Raw genomic sequence first — 19,705 nt, forward strand, 5'->3', positions numbered from 1 at the left:
GATGGCAGTGCATCACCTTCTGAGTGCATGTCAATTGTGCCATACTTGCTTCATTTATACTTCTTTCAGTTTATGGATTATATGTGGTTGCAATGGCTTGTGTTGGTTGGATGTATACATTTATCATTAGCATTCATGTCATTTATTTCTCAAGGGTGGGGAACTTTTTCTTTGAGTAAACTATATGGTGTGAATCCTGGGCAGCATGCTTCATGATGAAATGCCAAAATTGTGCGTGGAATATGGCAAGACAAAGAACTCCAATTATTTTCCTCTGCACAAAGAGAGAGAGAGAGAGAGAGAGAACATATGCCTCGTTTTGTTCTTGTTCTTCTACGTGTAAATCACGGAATCTTTGTGCCCACAGTTGGCTTTCCTCTCTCTATAAATCTATACAAAAATTACTATTTCGATTGGTGGCTTTCCTCACGTGTATGAGGTGAATCCATCAATACATGGTACTCGAACTATATTTGGTAGTGAATCCATGTACTCATCCGAGGTTGGTGGTTGTCTCAAACCTCTGACACGTAGAGCTTACGGTCGAGATCGAGTTCCTCACATTAAGATCTATCTATCTTTTTCGAGGGAAATCTCATTCCAGTCACACGACGTTATCCATCTCCCAAAACATACTGGCAACTTTTCATACTTCATGCACCGGATTGATGTGTGCTTAGAATCCACGTTATCTCGCTCGCCACAATTGCTCCCAACTTCAGTACGATTCATTTCCCCTATAAATCTCCTCCGGTTTCTGTGATCACCGTGCCGCGCCACAGTTTACCGGATCGATGAAGCCCGGAAGTCTCCTCTCCCCCCTTCTCCTCGTCCTCTTGTTTCAAGCTTGTCGGTCTGCGTCCAACCAAACCACACTCGGTGGAGCAGACGAGGCTCGCCGACTGCCTCGACTCGACCAGAGCCAGCCGGCTCCAGGTTTGACGACGAGCTACATGATCTCTAGTCCGGTTGCCTTCACAAGCACAGCTTTGACCATCGCAGGTGGCCTCAATGCGACCGTCGTCTCGAGGGCGGGGAATGGGGAGTTGGACGCCATGAGGAGCACGACCCACTCGAAGGGTGGCGGCAGCGGTGGCGGCAGCGGTAGCGGTAGCGGCGCGGGAAAAGGAGGAGGGAAGGGCGTCGGGAGCGGGAAGGGCGAGGGCGGCGGGTCGCAGTCGGTCCGTCAGCCGCGCGACCCGCGAAGCAGCGGGGCGTCCAGGCGGCGGCCGTGCTCGTCTCTCGCGCGGCTCCTCCTCCGTCTGCACCTGCTCTGCCTCCTGCTTTGGTGGTGGTGGCGGTGGTGAAGAAGAAGAAGAAGGCGGAGGATAGTGATGAGTTGGTGATGGTCGATGCCATCAAAGAACAACTGGCTGATGTTTTTTGCTATCGTTTCCTGACGGCTCGTCCGTCCGTCATGACAAACAGAAAATGGACAGATTCGTGTTCCTCCGGAGTTAGCAATGAAGAAAATGATATGAACAATAAGTTATTTAATTGTTTTAATATTTCAAAATCGATTGTTTATATATGCAAAATGTCAACCATCATACCATCTATTATTTCCTTTCTTTTGCTTCTCCTCCTTTGTGGTTGGATTGCACGGATCACTTGGAAGTCCCCCATTGCCCTCTAAATCTACTGAGAGCAACTTATTTTCGTACCACATTGTGTTAAGAGTGGGAATATATGCTGATGTAGAAATGCATTGACACGCATTAATCGTTTGATGGTTAGAGGAGGAATCTTAATCCTTTGTTTTAAGAGGAATTGAAGCGAAATCTAGCAAGGCAGATTTTTAGCTCTCATTGATGTGGAACAATAAAGCTAAAATGATCAGAATGACATTTGTGTGGCCTGTCTCATGATCTATCTTTAAGCTAACCATCATCATCTCTTCGGATGGTACATTTATTATGACACCAATTGTCTAATAGGAATACTGATTCATCAACTTGCTCTTCAAATCACAATCCCAACTCATTAACTTGAGTTAATGAGCTTAAACCACAAATTTCTTTTTCTTTAGACCCAATTTTTTTTTCTCCTTTCCTCTTTATTCTTTTTCTCTTTATCATTTGATAAAACAAGAAAATTTCAAATATTGAACATTACCTAAAATTTCTCATAAATTCAAATGATAGAATTAGAATAAACATATTTTTGGGCTTCCCACTACACAAAGCCTCATGTTTTTTCTTTTTTCAATCAATTTTTAATTCTTATCTTCCTCCCCAATATAAATTAATTACAAATTATCCCCTGTAGTTAACTACCTTCAACATCTCGAATCTTATATTTTAAAAAATTATATTAACATCTACGTAGTTATGAAAGTAAAATATTTATAAGTTGAAGAGAACAACGATGAGAGGTAAAGACTGCTCGATATCTAGATCAGTGTCGATGTAAATGTAGAACAATAAAACGGTAATCGAAGTAAATGTCGAGTGACCCTTTCGTCATTCATTATCCATATCGATGCAAATGCAAAACAACCTTTACTTTTATAGTCGCTCTCCTCATTCACAATAATCACTTACAGACCTCAACGATATTATCATCCATCACCACCAATTAAAACGTTAAAATTATTATTATTATTATATATTTTTATTATTAAAATCAAAATAAATAAATTTAGATATTTTACTTTCATAACTATAAATATACAAATATAATTTTTTAAAATATAAGAATCGAGATGCTAAAGATATATAAAGAAAATAATCTATAATTACCCTCCTTCCCAATATAATATTATTAATTACTGATTCTAGTCTTCCTCACTAATCCTAATATAATATTATTGTGCTAAAATAGATAAAAATCCCGTTATAAACTAATTTCGAATTGTCAGAGAGCATAATGATGATAGAGGTCGCGTTAGTAGGAATCAATACTTATTTGAAGAGAAATTGTATAGATTTGAAAGCAAGATACTTACCACTCATCACAAAAAGTGTCTAAAAGTGTCTAAGTGTGTTAAGATTCTCTTCAAATCATTCATCACAAAAATCTAAAATCAACAATAGTTACCCTTTCGTTATTCATCTAGCAAATATAGAACTTTTATTTTTTATCATCACTCTCGTAGACCCCAACAATATTATCATCAATCATCACCAATTGAAATGTTAAAATTATTTTTTTTTTATATTTTTACTGATAAAATCGACATCATTAGAATAAATAAATTTAAATATTTTATTTTATAAATATAAATATACTAATATAATTTTTAAAATATAAAAATAGAGATGCTAGGTATATACAAAAATAATCTATAATTACCCTCCTTCTCAATATAATATTATCAATTCCTGATTCTAGTCTTCCTCACCAATCCAGTTTTTATAAATATAATATTATTGTGCTAAAATAGACAAATCCAGTTTCGATCCAAATTCGAACTGTCAGAGAGCATAATGGTGAGTATGAATCAATACCTAAGAAGATCAGATGAAGAAACTAATGACACAAGAATTTGTATAGACTTGAAAGCAAGTATGATACTTACCTCATCACAAAAGTGAGACAAATGTTAACCATGTCAAAAAAAAATTAATCGCTAAATCTGCACCATGGTTTGATGATTTAACAGTTAATTAGATGCTGAGTATACAATCCCCTGCTGTAGGAAGCTATAACTGGGAACTTCCATCCAGTGTCACCATGAATGGATTTGCACCATCAAACAAACTATAAATTATTACCAACAAATAATGCCAGATCATATTTGGCTTCGGATTCAATCAAGAAAAGCAAACGGAAAATAATTTTGGTTCTGTTGCTTTGATATGGATGCCAGATGTGTTATTATTGCAGCTTCAGTGAAGCAAATTTTGCCGCGACATCCATTGCCTCCTCAAGGCGGGATGCATCGCTCCCCTGCAAGACGAGCAAATATTTGATCATGTTCCACATCATTGTCAATGAAATCTACTTAAGCATCTGATGTTTCTTTCAGATCACTGAACTTACCTGGCCCTGGGCGATGCCGTTTTTCCCACCACCACCCTTTCCCTTAAGGGGCTTCATTACTTCATTTAGCCATTCTAACACTGCCAGCCCAGTCTTTGATCCACTGTTGGGAACCCCAGCATAAACCACGGCTTTGTTCAATGTCTCATCTGTGCTGAACACCATCACCGCTAACCCCTATAGTAAAACCACCAGCATCTATGTCAAAAAGACAAAAAAAATGACATACTAACTAGTAACGGAGAGCAAGAAATGGGGAATCACCACTAAAATAAATTATTACAAAAGTTTCCAATCATATGCATGTGAAGGAAAAGATATGAAAAGGTGAAAGACCTGTAGTTCCAAAACTTTCAACACTGCTTCTCGAACCGCTGCAGTATCCAGCCCTACGTCTACTTGTGCGATGCAAAAGGCTTTTCGTTCAGAAGCAGCAGCTTTTGCAACTTCTGTTGCTGCTTTGACTGCTTTCTGTATATTTTCCTCAGCAATCTTCTTCTTTGCCTTTCTAACACGATCCTGGTAAATCGTTATAAAAGAGTTAATGAGATCTACTTGCATAGTGGCATAGAAAGATCACAAGACAAGTAACTGCCTCCCCCACCAAAAACTACTCTGATGAATCGAAGGATACAAACTTATAATGACATGTTATATACCTCCAGTTGGGAAATCTTGGCTCTGAGGTCTGCTTTTATGGCTGCTGGAATAGCAGCTGCATCAATTTTGCTTTTCAGAGTGGCAACTTTCTGCCAAAAAAAAAAAAGAAAGATAAAATCAAAGTGAGTAAAAAAAATGCAAAACTAAACAATTTAAGCATCAGTATTATTGTTTTAGGTCCTAGATGTATATGATGTACCATCTAAGCAGATTGTTGTAGCCTATTGCCACCAAAAGATAGGAAGAAATAATAACAAATATATGGAAGGATGGACAATAACTTCTGAAAGGAAATCTAAACCTATTAAAAAATAGGATTGTTAAAAAGGTGGAGCTCTACACGAATATCACTATTTTGACAACATTACCCTTGGACTACAATGCCTACATCCTATTACGAATGAGGCTGTGCTAAGTTCAGATCCACCTTAGCATTTTGTCATCTTGAAGAATACATAATGTTTCAATAGAATCCCCATAGTGGTATCATCATCTATGCCGACTTGCAATGTTTACATAACACATGCAATTTCCATGGCAGCATATGAGATGCCACAAAATTATCACATGACAAGACCATGCACTGTACTTATCAAAGATATACACAGTACCTTCTCCAGCAAGCTTCCTTCTGATTTGGATGATTCAGTAATTTCAGCATCAAGAGAGGAAGCCAACTCCAATGCCTTGAATGCACATTCAGTTGTGACAGCTGTTACTCTTCTGATTCCTTTGGCAATTCCCTCCTCAGATAGAAGGGCAAATGCTTTAGCTTCTCGAGTATTTGATATATGAGTACCTGGCAATAACGAACCATTAAGTTATAGAATACAGGAAATGACCAAGAATTTCAGGAGAAATATCTCAAAACATACCTCCACATAATTCTGTTGATATGGATAACCATTCTTTATTGTCTGGATCCTGTAGAAGGTCTTCCACTTTATGGCCGATTGACACAACCCTCACAGGATCAGGATAGATCTATGTCAAAGAATATGAGCACAATTGAGAATGCATTTAGGTCAGAAATCAACTCCAACAAGTTTGCTCATGAAACCAAGTGCGCATTTAAGATTATGTCATTCGAGAAACCAAAGCACTTACCTCACCAAATACTGCTCGCAATCCAACTATCTGCTTCGCAGCAGCCAGAGTCGCTTCACTTGCATACACATTTAACTCATCTTTAATCTGCTGGTTTACAATGGACTCAATTTTTCTCAGTTCTTCAGGATGGATGGGTTTCCCTGATACACATTGACAAATAAATTAGAGTCCATAAACATCCAAAAAAAGATTAAAAAGAGTTGAGCATTACCATGTGAGAAATCAAATCTTAACTTCTCAGGAAGAACAATTGAACCCTTCTGATCAACATGATCCCCAAGCACTTCCTAAATTTCAGACAGAACAAGGATAAGTGTTTAGAAGATGAGCTAATAAATCAAACAAGGCATAAAAAATCATAAATGTTTAATACCCTAAGTGCGAAATTAAGCATGTGAGTGCAAGTATGGTTTGGAGCGATCAAGGTACGTCTGTCATAGTCAACCTATTAATAACAGAAAAAAATGTCAATACACAGGGCAATCTAGAGAAGAACATATTTAAACATTATTTTTTAAAACTTTACCTTGCATATTACTTTGTCGCCAACAGAGAATGCTTTGGCCCCCCCAATTAAAGTTCCAATATGAAGAACAAAGCCTCCATATACTTGAACAGTATTTACTTGAAATGATCCAAATGACCCATCAATTGACCCAGTGTCATATATCTAATGCGAAAAAAAAGTAAGACAGAATTCTACTTTCCCAAGACATGAATGAAGCCAGTAGAACTCAAAACACTGAGAAAAAGATGGATTTGTTATAATGTTTAGGAGGAAAACATTACAATATAATGCTTAAACAAATGACCATTAGAAAACATAATGCTGTGATCAATCAAAGTTATGAAATATCAACTGAAACACAATAAACATATAAAAAACCTTTCAGAGTTAGATAATCTGTTAGTATAAGATCAAAGTTATTATATTACAGTTGAAACGCAAGATCAACTGTGATATAATAAAATGGTTGATACTTGATATTAGGGGAATATCAAACACAAAACCTTTAAACAAATAACCATATAGAAAATATTATGTTGTGATCAATTAAAGTTATCTATGTCATATATACCAGATAAGGTAATTTGTGCCACAATAAATTATCAAACAAGCAATTTTTAAAGAAAAAGAAAATTTTCACTATTCTATACATCCAGTAAGAGCTCGAAAGCAACAATTAAAGGAATGTATGTTGTTTAGACACTTTACCGTTGCCCATTCATGCAGATTTCTGGGCTTCCTGAGTAACAAAAACAATGCTGTTCTAGAGGACAAGACTCTGGCAAAAGAAAGCCACACCACAATAACATAAACATTGTTGTAAAGACTAGTCAATCGTGTCATCTCAACTGTCTAATGTTTTCCCCCATTGTTTCTATTTTTAACTTCTTTCCTGAATTCGGTATATGTTTGTGTATGGTCCTATTTGTGTGTGGGGGCATGCCTGCATAATTAAGATGTAACTCACACATACATCCCTGAAAACCATTACTGCAATAGAGAAACTAGCTTAAACTATTCCCATGTCACTGACTGCACATGCAAACTTGTCCATGGCTGGTTATCAGAAGGCTAATAATACATATACTGGTAGTATTTGTGGCCAAAAAGAAAAAGAAAATTAAGATTAAGTGTCCAACCCTATTAGTCTTATCACAGAAATTGCTGAAAATTTTTTGATCAAGTCCCAAAAAAAGAGAATCACACATCTCCTGTAAAAGTATCTCAGGACCTACAGTAAACTCAATTCTCTGTACCCACTACAGATTACCTTCTATATTTACAGTTTTCACATAAATGGTTACGCCAAGAAACAACCTCAGCAAAAAACAAAGTACAGAACCATACACCAAGTAAATTTATAGTCACAAGTTTTGATTTTTAAACAGAAATGGATTTTCATAAATTAAGAAGTCCATATAGTCACAAAAAAAATTTGATTTTTGAACAGAAATGGATTTTCATATATCAAGAAGCCCACATTACCTGACCCCCTTGCTCAGCATAGAAACTTGTACTTTCCAAAACAATGCCTATGTCAACTCCATCAAAAGCTGTCTCTAGGAACTCCGCACCAGTATATATAGCTTTGACTACACTTTCATGATCCTATTGAAGGACAATTTCTGCTTTAACTTTCCAATCAACTTGTATAGTGCTTAGCAGATAAAGAACTTAAATTTGAGCATGCCACCGAATAACAAAACTATGCTGACATAAAAAAAATGGGCTTGTGATAAAGAAAGATCAAACCACAGAAATAAACTATTGAGAATCTTGCTCATGACACTGGAAAGTTGGAAAAAAATGCAAGAGGTATAGAGAATCCTAAGATAATAGTTCTCAAGAATAAAAGCTGCAATGATATTGAAAAGATGTAGTTTGCACAGCACCCAACCAGTAGCTTGCTCCAATATTCAAAGTTCTTCTAGGTACAAACCTGGTGCCATATAAACTTGTAACTATCATCTGTTGTAGGCACACCATTCTTATGCAACTTGGATGTAGCATCAGCATCCATCACAATGGAGTCCCCAACTGCCTGCCAATCATATAAAGCAACAGATGGTTTTAAAAAACTATATACCAAAAACTAACACCATAAAATGGTATCCAATTCAATAAAGTAACAAAAATATTAATTATCTACAAATAGCCTATCATAGCCTTCCTACAGAAAAACAACAAAATAAGAAAAGAAAGGAACAACAAGTGGGCAGCCCAGCGTATGAGAAGAGTAATTATAGTGATTAAAAAATCTGACTTCAAAACAAAAAAAAGAGCAGAACACACCTTACTGCGAGCAGTTCTAGCCTTTTGCCTGGCTTCTTCCATGGCAATATTAAAACCTTCCACGTCGACTGATAGTCCTCTTTCTTCTGCCATTAGCTGTAAAAATAGATGATAAAAACAAAGAAAAAAAAATCAAGCACAGAGATAATTATAGTAAAAGATGTATATTAAGACACATGGATAGACACATTAAAGGAACAATGTCCAGGTAGTGAATTCAGCAATTTACCTGAGTTAAATCCATAGGAAAACCATAGGTGTCCCACAAAACAAATGCCTCCTGCAAACAAAAGAAGTTCATCAAAGAGTAAGTAAGATATGTGCAAAGAATATGGAAACAAACCACCAAAAGCTAATAAAATTTCAAACAGACATATTAAAAATATAAGAATCAAGCAAAGGAAAACAAAAGATAATCTGGTGCAAAAATGCAAAAAAAATGTGAAATTGCACTTGCATATTACACCTCTATGCTAAAAGAAAGTCTGACATGGAGCAAAGTACAAGGTTCAGGTAGGACAAAAAAACAATTCGTTGCAAGCAGAAAGGGCAAAGAAAAAACAAGGTTAGGATTTAGGAATATGGCCAATTAGACTGCAACCAGTTCACTCAATGTTGCATAAGATTTCACAGCATAAAAGGACAAATAAAACAATTTATTGGCATAAAAAGTAGTAAACATGCCTGGCCACTTATTTTGCTGCCCTGAACATCTTGTGCAGCTTTCTTAAACTTCTCAATTCCCTGAAAAACAAGATAATTTCATCAAGCTCTAATTATAACCATTATTAATAAATAGAGTAAATCACTTGTTTCCACTTATGTGGCGAAACTGCTGCCTGTTCCAAACTCACTGCTTTTTAATGTATGATTAGACGATGAGCAAAATAGATTAAGTTTTTTTTTTCAACTGATCACAAAGTGATTTGCTAAGTATGGTCCTCCAGAATGTCCAATATCCAAATGTGTTCCAACAGAAATACCAGATAATGTCATTCATGTCCATTATACACTATATACATGTAAAAACAACCAAGATAATCACATGCCATGCTTCATCCTGATGGCCAGTTCATCTATTTCTTTAATAGCCTTCTCATACCAAAAAGTAACAACATAATCGATAATACCTGAATATCAACAACAAAAGATGGTATCCCAAGCAGTTAAAAGTAAAACAAGTTGGAAGAAATGACTTGTATATACATAGTGGAAATAAACTCTGATGTTTTAACAGGAGGCATAGAGTTATCATGCAACATAGAGAATTTAACCCAAATAAACAGAGGAAGAATGTTAATATGCAGCATCGTAAATTCAACATATGACATGCAGTTAGGATTTGCAACCCCAAACAATAAAAGAAATGTCTTGTGCTAAGACCTTTTTTTAATTTTGCAAAAGAAGCCTCAGGTCATTCACCTCAGAATGTTGATCATATGCAAAAAAGATCAAAAATACCTTTAAAAGTGTCCTTCCAAAACTTGCTTCCTCATCTGCAATTATCTCTTGTATCTTAGATTCATATTGCTTGAGCTCTGGAAATACATCACCCATCACTTTCGTGACAACCCCTACAAGACTAGATATCATTGCAGTCTGAGGTTACTCACAAGAACAAGCATGGGCAACAAGTTCAGTGTATATAGATGCATGTGTATATCCTGTATAAGTAACAATTCTTGAATGATGAAGCATTTAAAATGAAGAAAAAGCACAACATTTTTAACACAACATTAACAAGCATATCCTAACATTATTATTAAGGAAAGGTTCATCTACCCTCACTTTCAAACACAACCTAGGTAACAGAATTAATAATGTACACTCAAGCAACAAATATACAATAGCATTGATTTAAATTGCAAGTGTAGCCTGTCCAGAAAAGGCATCAGCATAAGAAATGCTCACCCTTTGCAAAATTATCACTTTCTGATAAGGGATCACACTTTAAAGCAAGAATTGCCTGCATGCGGAGGAACTTCCACAAGATTCAAATCAGTTCCTACTTCCTATGTCCTGATAGTGACATCCTTTATCTATTATATAGAAAAATCAAAGTCATCAAAAATCATTTTCAAAAGAATATCCTCCATGACAATTTTCAAGTACAATACTTGAAGATTATCACTGTCCAGCTACATAAGCAATCTACCAATACATCTTCAATTAAATCAAATTGATGACCCTTATCCTCAGCTAGACCCTCACCTTAAGACACTTATGAATCATCACTACTGGTCACCACTACATATTACATGTTATAATCAGCAGCTTTTCCAGTTTCATTCTTGCAACATTTCCAGATTTACTAATTTTGACAATTGCAAACCAACTATACCAACAAAACCAGTCATCCCTTTTCCAGTATGCCCTCTAATATCAATCAAATACACCCGTTGAGAAAACATGATAACTCCCAGAAGACATAAAAAGGCAGTTCACCAATAAAAATTAAAAACAGCTTTCAAAATAACAAGTCATTTTCCTTACCCACTGAAAAATCCTTCTTGTGCTTTTAAAACTTCTCTACCATAACGTACAGCTCGTCGAAGAATACGTCTAAGAACATATTCTCGCCCCTCATTACCTGCAGGTTCAGTACTCAGGCATATGATTTTTGACAGATATGAAGATGCATGAGTCAGAACCTAGATGTGAAATTAAATAAAAGTCAATCATAAGCGACAAATTTACTACACAAGCTATTCAATTTTTTGTGGGATATGAAATTTGACATGCACGTTAGTTCATGATTATGCAAACTCCTGACAGTTTGGAATAAGCATGCAAAATTAGCATCATGCTATAAGATAGTACATAGTAACAGATGAACACACCCAATGGTAATTAGCAAGCAAACAATTTTAAAAATTAAAGAAATAATAAAGAACAATATTAAACATGAAACGATTATAAACAAATTAAACATATTATAGAGGAATTAAAATCATAAATCATATTATGAAACTTTGGGAAAGAGTTATCGTAAATAAGAATAAGACTTGCAACAAATATCTCTGTAAATAGCATAATATTCAACAACTAAAGGCCACTAGTGTGAACAGTGACCCAGTCATGAGTTTTGGCTGGCTCAGTTCAAGCAACAAAGTGATTAAATTAAGTCCATAGAATCATTGGCATTTTGTATGCATCGCACAAAAAACAAATCAAGACATTTACCAGGACGGGAACCATCAGCAATGGCAAAAGAAAGAGTTCTTATGTGATCAGCGACCACTCTGTAAGCCATGTCAACTTTGTCCACATCATCTGCCCCAACCTTGCCAGAGTATGGCAGAGCCCCTGTTACCTGCCACAACAACAACAGGGAAATCTCCTCAAGAAAACATATCATGCACTTCAGAACCCATCAACAATATCTGATTAATTGAAAACATACTTGTTGAATAGCATCAAATATGGGCAAGAATACATCTGTATCATAGTTGCTCATTTTATTCTGAAGAATCGAAGTCAATCTTTCAAAACCCAACCCTGTATCAACATGTTTCGCCGGTAAGGACCTTAAACTACCATCACTTTCCCTGTTAAACTGCAAAAGAAGTAGCAATAAATACCATGAACTCAAGACAAATCTCTGTACAAAAGACAAGAACATGAAAAACTTAAGCAAAAAGGGACAGGAATATCCAATTTCATACCTGAATAAACACAAGGTTCCAGATCTCAATGCAAGTAGGATCATCATTATTGACCAAGGAAGCTGCATCACGATTGCCAAGGCGATCAAAATGAATTTCCGTGCAAGGTCCACAAGGGCCAGTATCACCCATCTCCCAGAAGTTGTCCTGTTAAACATGCAAAGAAACACTGAGACAAAAATATGCAAGAACTGTTTTTTTCTTTAATGAGCATAATATGTCTGCTTGCAGTATAGACAGCATGTCCAGAAGCTAAAAGGATTCTAAACAATATTCAGGTAGCAAAAATGTACTGAAAAAATAAAAACTAACAAAAAGTTGATATGAACAGTGATGAGCATGATCAATAACAAGAATAAAAAACATATTCTGCAAAAGAGACTTTAAAGTCACAACCAAAACAGTGATGTGTATGTGCTTCAACTCCATAAACTGTCAGCATATTATATTTTACATGTGCATCATTTTTGGTAGTCTGCTGGAACTTATCAGCATTTACCAAAGTGTCGCCCATTAACTTAAAACACATCCCAGATCAATTTTATGCCAGCCAATCAAGACAAATGTATAACCCATTTGAACATTCTTGTCAGCTTCCACCATTGATTTCATCTTTGTTAGTTTGGAGAATTAGGTTCCATCAGCTGTTCCACGCATGTATACCTTTAAAATGAATATTTAGGAACTGTAGCAAAATCGTCATTTCCGCTTCTTCCAAACTTTTCTCAAATTAGTCATGAGACTTCTTAAGCAACTCCAAGCAGTGAAATTTTCCCAAAGCCCAGGTGTAATAGCTCAGCTTACATATCAAAAAAGAAACTCACATAATTTTCTTAAACTACCTATTCATATGCATACATATATACATATATATGTATTGACATACACACTGAGTCTCATGCAATTTCGGGTTGATTTTGATGTATTTGACTCTCCTAGAAGTAAAATTGACACTCAGAAATGCATTAATGGTTTATTATAACTTGAAAAAACTAGTTAGATCAATTAAAATAAGATAATAAAAAACTGTCACAAGTCATCTTTTTATTTTTCCCCTCAACCCAAGAATACAAAATGTCACGTGCCTTTTATTTTCATCCCCCTCAACGCGATCACCCTATAAAATGGATACTTTGCATTCATAAATACATATGGTATACATGATGGTCCATGTAAGGACTGTCTAGACATCTCAAGGCATGTTTATAGCCAGCGTGCCAGCCTAAGCAACCAACAGAGCAACTTTAACCACCACCAATATTCGCAAGTCTACAGAAAATTTAAGATGAATGATCCCAAATTGCATGAGAGTAAACTAAAAGCTATAGGATTTTTTCCACAACAATCATTTCTAGCTTTGCATAAATTTGCCTTAATTGTGGTAGCTTTAGATGGCTGACATTAGTGGGAAGCCCACAAAATCTCATGAAATGCTATCAAAATCTTCTTTTTTTTACATCTACTTCATACAAATTAAAGATGATTTTCGTTTTCCTCCAGAAGAAAGGCAGAACTTTTTGAAAAATGCTGCAACATAATGCATATTATTTTATATGTCTAAGTGACTTTAATGCCATATTGTGCAATATCACTTGCAATTTTACATATATTACCTTGCAACCAAAAGGCAGCACTCGTTGAGGCTCCAAAAATCTTAGCCATATATCTCTAGCTTCATTATCAGCTGGAAGGCCTAACTTCTCATCACCACCAAAATAAGTAGCATAAATCCTGTCTTTAGGCAATTCATACACCTGCAGATTGATAAGCAAATAACAATTGTCAGCTGACGAACAAGATAAAAACGCTCCACATGATTGACAACTGACACAATGATAAAATAATATCGAGAATGTCTTGTGTTACTTGTATATAGTAATTAACCTAACTGTCTCTTCACAAAGTAAAAGTTGCATCTTTTATCATCCAGTGTCTATTGACGCTGTACTATGGACTTCTAGAACCAATACTCAGATCTGACTCCAACTGCTTGCATATCTTGTTCAATAATACTGGAAATCAAACAATTGCGTAACTTCTAGAAAAACGAAAGGAAAAAAAGAACACAGATCTCTGTATTGGGCGTGACTAATAATATGTTAAGCTACATACCAAAAACCCAGATTAGGTCAAAAGATGCAAGTCTTTTCCACAGTGACATGGAGACTAAGAAAGAAATACTTTTAACGACAAAAAAGAATGAAGAAGTTACGTTAAGAAACAAGAAAGGAACTTGAATCTAGATGTGGTTTAGGACCTCGGTGAGGAGTTCCCAGGCCCAAGTGATGGCCTCAGCCTTAAAGTAATCACCGAACGACCAATTGCCGAGCATCTCAAAGAACGTATGGTGGTAGGTATCCTTCCCGACATCGTCAAGATCGTTGTGCTTCCCTCCGGCGCGGATGCACTTTTGGGTGTTATACGCTCGCCTGAGCCGGCCAAGTGGCGTCGTGGGGTTCACGGTCCCAAGAAAGATCGGCTTGAACTGGTTCATTCCCGCGTTGGCGAAGAGAAGGGTGGGATCATCGAGGGGAACCACGGGGCTCGACCGCCAGTCGACGTGCTCCTTGCCCTCGAAAAAGCGGAAGAAGGTTTCCCTCACCTTGGTCGCCGGCCACTCCACCGGTGTCGCCTCGTTGGCCATCTTCACCGCCTGCTTGGGGACGAAGGTAGCGGTGGAGAAGACCGAGGCGCTAACCCTAGCCCTAGGGAAGACTCGGTAGCGGAGCGGCTGGAGAATGGCGAAGAAGACCATGCTCCAACGACTGCCGTCGAAGGATATTTATATTAAATCGGGAGAAAAGGGAAAGGAGCACAATGAAACGGTTCCGTCCGTCGCGCTGTGGACGGCTAAGATTGGTCGAACAGCGAGATCAATCACTGCTACAAACCGTTGGATCTCTAGCGATCGCAGGTTCTTTTCGAAACCCTAATTAGTTTGCCGTTATAACGACCGTTTCGAAGATGCTGTTGCCCTGTCGCGCATCACATGATAACAGGAACAATATGATTCTTAGATCAAATCAGCATTACTTTCTAATTATAACATCTTTCTAACATATTTTAGATGTCAGCTGTTCGTCACACTGATATAGTGATGATTAGATTAATCGAGAGATCTTTGTTGGGAATATGTTCCCTATTTGGACCATGGAATAGCAAGAGTCGATTCTTCATTTTTATTGGCGATAAACGAGACTGGGTTTCTTATTTTATATTGATGATGAACGTGCATAAGAGTGAGTCCCTTTAATACCGACCCTGATAAAGCTGGAAGCATGTATTATTATCAAATAAATAACTTGTTTTCATAAGCTAAGCTTTTATTTTGATCGCCTAAGATGATTTGATATATCTTATTTTCCAAATGTGATCATGTCCAAGAGAGAAAATAGATAGGTGAAAGGAACAATTTGGTTGATAAAACAAATTTCAGATCTTACTTGGGTTTCCTGTTATAAAAGTTACTCATTCGATGGTAAAGTTAGTATATGTGCATCGTAATAAATAGCAAAAAAAATTATTCTTAATTTAGTAAGTCTGAAATGAAAATATATTCGAATATATCACTTTATATAATATTTATTTGTAATAATCATCAATTATAAAAATATTAAATATTTTTAACAAGGGATATTCCTCTTATATTTATATGCCACGTGGCATACCTAATTGACGAATGGATTTTTGAGTAAGGGATAGTTTGGGATGTGTTTGTCTCCTAAACTATCCCTTATCTCCCGACACACTTATCAACTGAAAAATGAATGTGGTAAGATCCAACGGGTAACACACGTCGCGTGTCTAACTAAACGAAGTTTTGGCTGTTGAATCTCGGATTTTGATAATGAAGTCAATTGTCATTTGTTATCTAATCTATGTGTTGAGATAAGTGTGCAGGATTAACTACGATGAGAGTAACACAAGCAGCAGGTGTTGCGCCGGAGTCAAGATCATGATCACGTTGGGAGTTCGAGAGTTCGACGGAAGTTCGGACGGTCGTCGGAGGTTCAGAGAGAACAGATCCGAGAAGTCCAGAAGCTTGCCAAGCGAAGCTCGTCGGAACTCGCCAAGTGGATCGTCGCAAAGTCCAGGAGTATGCCGTATGTCCGCAGAAGGATCACCGAGGGTTTATCGGATGATCGACGGAAGTTGGCCGGAAACTCGCCGGAAGAAGCGATTGACGCATCGGAGCAAAGCTGCAGAAGTTGTCTTAGAGTTAATCGTAGTTAGCATGATGATTAAGCATGAAAATGGGAGGTGATCCCATTAGCTTAATCTTGGGGCAATTGGGCCCTTGAAAAGATTCAAATTGGGCCGAATGGAGCGAACCATTCGGACCCTGATTGCACCAGGAGGTGCAACCGCCCCAGCCAGGAGGTGCAACCGCCAGGGCTGTGAGGTTGGGAGGTGCAACCGCCCCAGCCAGGAGGTGCAACCGCCAGGGGTGCGAGGCTGGGAGGTGCAACCGCCCCAGCCAAGAGGTGCAACCGCCCAGAGCTCAGTCTTCGAGCTAGACTGGGCGGTGCAACCTCCTCTGTCAAGAGGTAACACCGCCAGAGCTCAAGTTTCGAGCTCTGCCAGGCGATGCAACCACCGAGCTCAGTCTTCGAGCTCTGGCAGAGAGGTGCATCAGCCTGAGCTCAGTCTCGAGCTCTGGCAGGTGATGCAACCACCGAGTTCAGTCTTCGAGCTCTGGCAGAGAGGTGCATCAGCCTGAGCTCAGTTTCGAGCTCTGCCAGGTGATGCAACCACCGAGCTCAGACTTCGAGCTATGCCAGGTGGTGCAACCACCAAGCTCAGTCTTCGAGCTCTGCCAGGTGATGCAACCATCGAGCTCAGTCTTCGAGCTCTGGCAGAGAAGAGCAATCGCCTGAGCTCAGTCTTCGAGCTCTGCCAGGCGGTGCCACCTCTCCAGTCAAGAGGTGCAACCGCCTGATCCCAGAATTCTGGGATTTGATCGATTTGATCGTTTTGAGCTCGAATTTTGAATTGGGTTGGGGCCTATAAATACCCCACCCGTTCAGCACTGAAAAGATACAGACCTACACCGAAATCTTGATCTTTTCTGTGATTCTAAGAGCTCAAAAGTGTTGTAAAGCCTTTAAGTTTCCTCCTTCTGTTCTTCAAGTTTTCAGTTGTAAAGTGAGGAGAGAAAGGTCTGTAAAGGTTGTCTCCTGAGCCTGTCAAAAGGAGAGAAACTGTAAAAGGGCAGTTAGCCTTCGCCCATTGAAGGAAGGCACCTAGTTGACGTCGGCAACCTCGTCGGTGGAGGAAGCCAAAAGTGGAGTAGGTCAAGGCTGACCGAACCACTCTAAATCTCTGGTTTGCGTTTATTCTCGAGCACTTTATCATTACTGCAAACCTCCTTCATTACTACTGCTCTCTGCGCTTTCACGAACAAGTTCTAAGTGATGTTCTTCCGAATCTGCATTCAGACGTAAATTCGTATTTTCATACATTACAGTTTACGTTTACGTTTGATTCTGCAGAACTGTCTTCCGTGCTTTTACGAACGAGCTTCTTTGCAGTTTACCCTTACATTTTGATCCTATTGATAACTGCAAACTGTCCTCTACAATTTTACGAACGAGTTTCAACATTTAGACGTAAAACTGCATTCAGACGTAAATCGGCTTTCCTCGCACAATCATCATATCTCAGTTTACGTTTACGTCTTGATTTCAACTGCATACTGCTTTCTGCGAGTATACAAACGAGTTTCAAAGTTTAGACGTAAATCTGCGTTTAGACGTAAAACTGCGTTTAGACGTAAATCTGAGTTTAGACGTAAATCTGAGTTTAGACGTAAATCTGCGTTTAGACGTAAATCTGCGTTTAGACGTAAATCTGCGTTTAGACGTAAAACTGTGTTTAGACGTAAATCTGAGTTTAGACGTAAACTGCGCTTAGACGCAAAACTGCGCTTAGACGCAATCTGCGCTTAGACGCAAACTGCACTTAGATACAAACTGAATATTTGCTTCTGCATCATAATAGTTTTTGAACGAACGCAGCTTTTGGTTTTTAATCGCTGTAAGATTTCCGCTGCACTAATTCCACCCCCCCCCCCCCTCTTAGTGCTCTCGATCCTAACAATTGGTATCAGAGCAAGGTTAACTCTCTAGAGGATTAAAACCCAAGAGAGATGGCATACGTCGGAAACCAAGAGGGGCATTCGATTACATGTCCACCCATGTTCAGTGGAACGGACTACACTTACTGGAAGACCCGAATGAGGATCTTTCTTATTTCTATGGATTTTGAACTGTGGAACCTTGTTGAAAATGGATTTTCAAAATCTTCTCTTCCAATGATCGATTGGAACGATTTGGAGAAGAAGGCTTTCGCTCTTAATGCAAAGGCTATGAATGCCTTATTTTGTGCACTTGATAAAAACGAGTTTAATCGTGTTTCAACTTGCGAAACTGCTTTTGATATTTGGCACACACTTGAAGTGACCCACGAGGGCACAAGTAGAGTGAAAGAGTCAAAAATCAATCTGTTGCTGCATTCTTTTGAACTTTTCCGAATGAAACCGAGTGAAACCATTGGCGACATGTTTACCCGTTTCACGGATGTCGTCAACGGTCTAAAAGGACTCGGAAAGAGCTTTTCGGATTTTGAGCTTGTTAATAAGATACTAAGATCCCTTCCTAAGAGTTGGGATCCTAAAGTCACCGCTATTCAAGAGGCAAAAGATCTGCGAAATTTCCCTCTTGAAGAACTAATCGGGTCATTAATGACATACGAAATGACTTGCAAAGCTCATGAAGAGCAAGAAGACATCCTTCCAAAGAACAGGAAGGATATGACACTTAAAACTTCTGAATGCCACTTGAGAGAAAACTCAAGTGATGAGGACTGTGATGATGACTTGGCACTTTTGACAAGAAAGTTTAAGAAATTCTTCAAAAGAAACAAGTTTAAAAACGATGTGAAAAATAAACTTGAACCCAAGAAGGACCAAGTGATCTGCTACGAATGTAAAAAGCCGGGACACTACAAGAGTGATTGTCCCCAAGTCAAGAAAAGAACAACAAAGAAGAAGGCGCTCCAAGCAACATGGGATGATTCGAGCGCATATGAGGAAGAGGAGTCCAACACCGAGCAAGTTGCTCACTACGCCTTAATGGCCATCGGAGAAGAGGTAACGGATTTATTAGATGCTGATTTATCTTTCGATGAATTATTAAATGCCTTCAATGACTTATTTGACGAATGCAAGAGCATAAGTAGAAAATATAAATTGCTGAAAAAGATGCATGATAGTCTTACTTGTGAGTTTGATAAGTTAAAAGTCGAACATCATGATAGTTTAAATTCATGTATCAAATGTCATGATTTAGAAACTATGCAAAAAGAAAATCTGCTACTCAAGGACACCTTGAAGAAATTCGAGGTTGGTAGCAAGTCATTAAACATGATCCTTGCAAACAAGGGTCACACTCCAAAAAGGAGCGGGATTGGATTTGTGAGAAATCCT

General features: G+C 38.0%; 1 protein-coding gene and 1 long non-coding RNA gene across 2 annotated transcripts; one reads left to right on the top strand and one right to left on the bottom strand.

Moving 5' to 3' along the window:
- The first annotated feature begins 383 nt into the window (after nucleotides 1-383).
- On the top strand, nucleotides 384-1,448 carry LOC135633017 (uncharacterized). The gene is made up of 2 exons (XR_010494874.1): nucleotides 384-936; nucleotides 1,003-1,448. It is a non-coding gene; the product is annotated as an uncharacterized LOC135633017 (long non-coding RNA).
- A 2,116-nt stretch (nucleotides 1,449-3,564) lies between these two features.
- On the bottom strand, nucleotides 3,565-14,984 carry LOC135633680 (alanine--tRNA ligase-like). Its single transcript, XM_065143442.1, has 22 exons — nucleotides 14,477-14,984; nucleotides 13,833-13,973; nucleotides 12,220-12,366; nucleotides 11,958-12,110; nucleotides 11,738-11,867; nucleotides 11,048-11,144; nucleotides 10,016-10,136; nucleotides 9,239-9,298; nucleotides 8,784-8,834; nucleotides 8,555-8,650; nucleotides 8,202-8,303; nucleotides 7,748-7,870; nucleotides 6,281-6,424; nucleotides 6,128-6,199; nucleotides 5,966-6,041; nucleotides 5,752-5,894; nucleotides 5,520-5,628; nucleotides 5,256-5,443; nucleotides 4,644-4,733; nucleotides 4,321-4,503; nucleotides 3,985-4,161; nucleotides 3,565-3,891 (listed from the first exon to the last, which is right to left on the bottom strand). The coding sequence occupies exons 1-22, from the start codon at nucleotides 14,972-14,974 to the stop codon at nucleotides 3,820-3,822; spliced, it is 2,973 nt and encodes a 990-aa protein (XP_064999514.1). The 5' UTR covers nucleotides 14,975-14,984; the 3' UTR covers nucleotides 3,565-3,819.
- Between the last annotated feature and the right edge of the window lie 4,721 nt (nucleotides 14,985-19,705).

The sequence above is a fragment of the Musa acuminata genome, chromosome BXJ3-3 (assembly GCF_036884655.1).
Source record: "Musa acuminata AAA Group cultivar baxijiao chromosome BXJ3-3, Cavendish_Baxijiao_AAA, whole genome shotgun sequence".
NCBI lineage: Eukaryota > Viridiplantae > Streptophyta > Magnoliopsida > Zingiberales > Musaceae > Musa > Musa acuminata.

What these genes read in the sequence shown, in the direction of transcription:
- LOC135633680 (XM_065143442.1), bottom strand. Translation starts at nt 14,974, where the DNA reads ATGGTCTTCTTCGCCATTCTCCAGCCGCTCCGCTACCGAGTCTTCCCT. An exon ending in AAGATTTGATTTCTCACATG is followed by an intron (nt 5,895 to 5,965) that starts GTAATGCTCAAC and finishes AATGTGTATCAG; the next exon opens with GGAAACCCATCCATCCTGAA. An exon ending in ACGGCATCGCCCAGGGCCAG is followed by an intron (nt 3,892 to 3,984) that starts GTAAGTTCAGTG and finishes CTCGTCTTGCAG; the next exon opens with GGGAGCGATGCATCCCGCCT.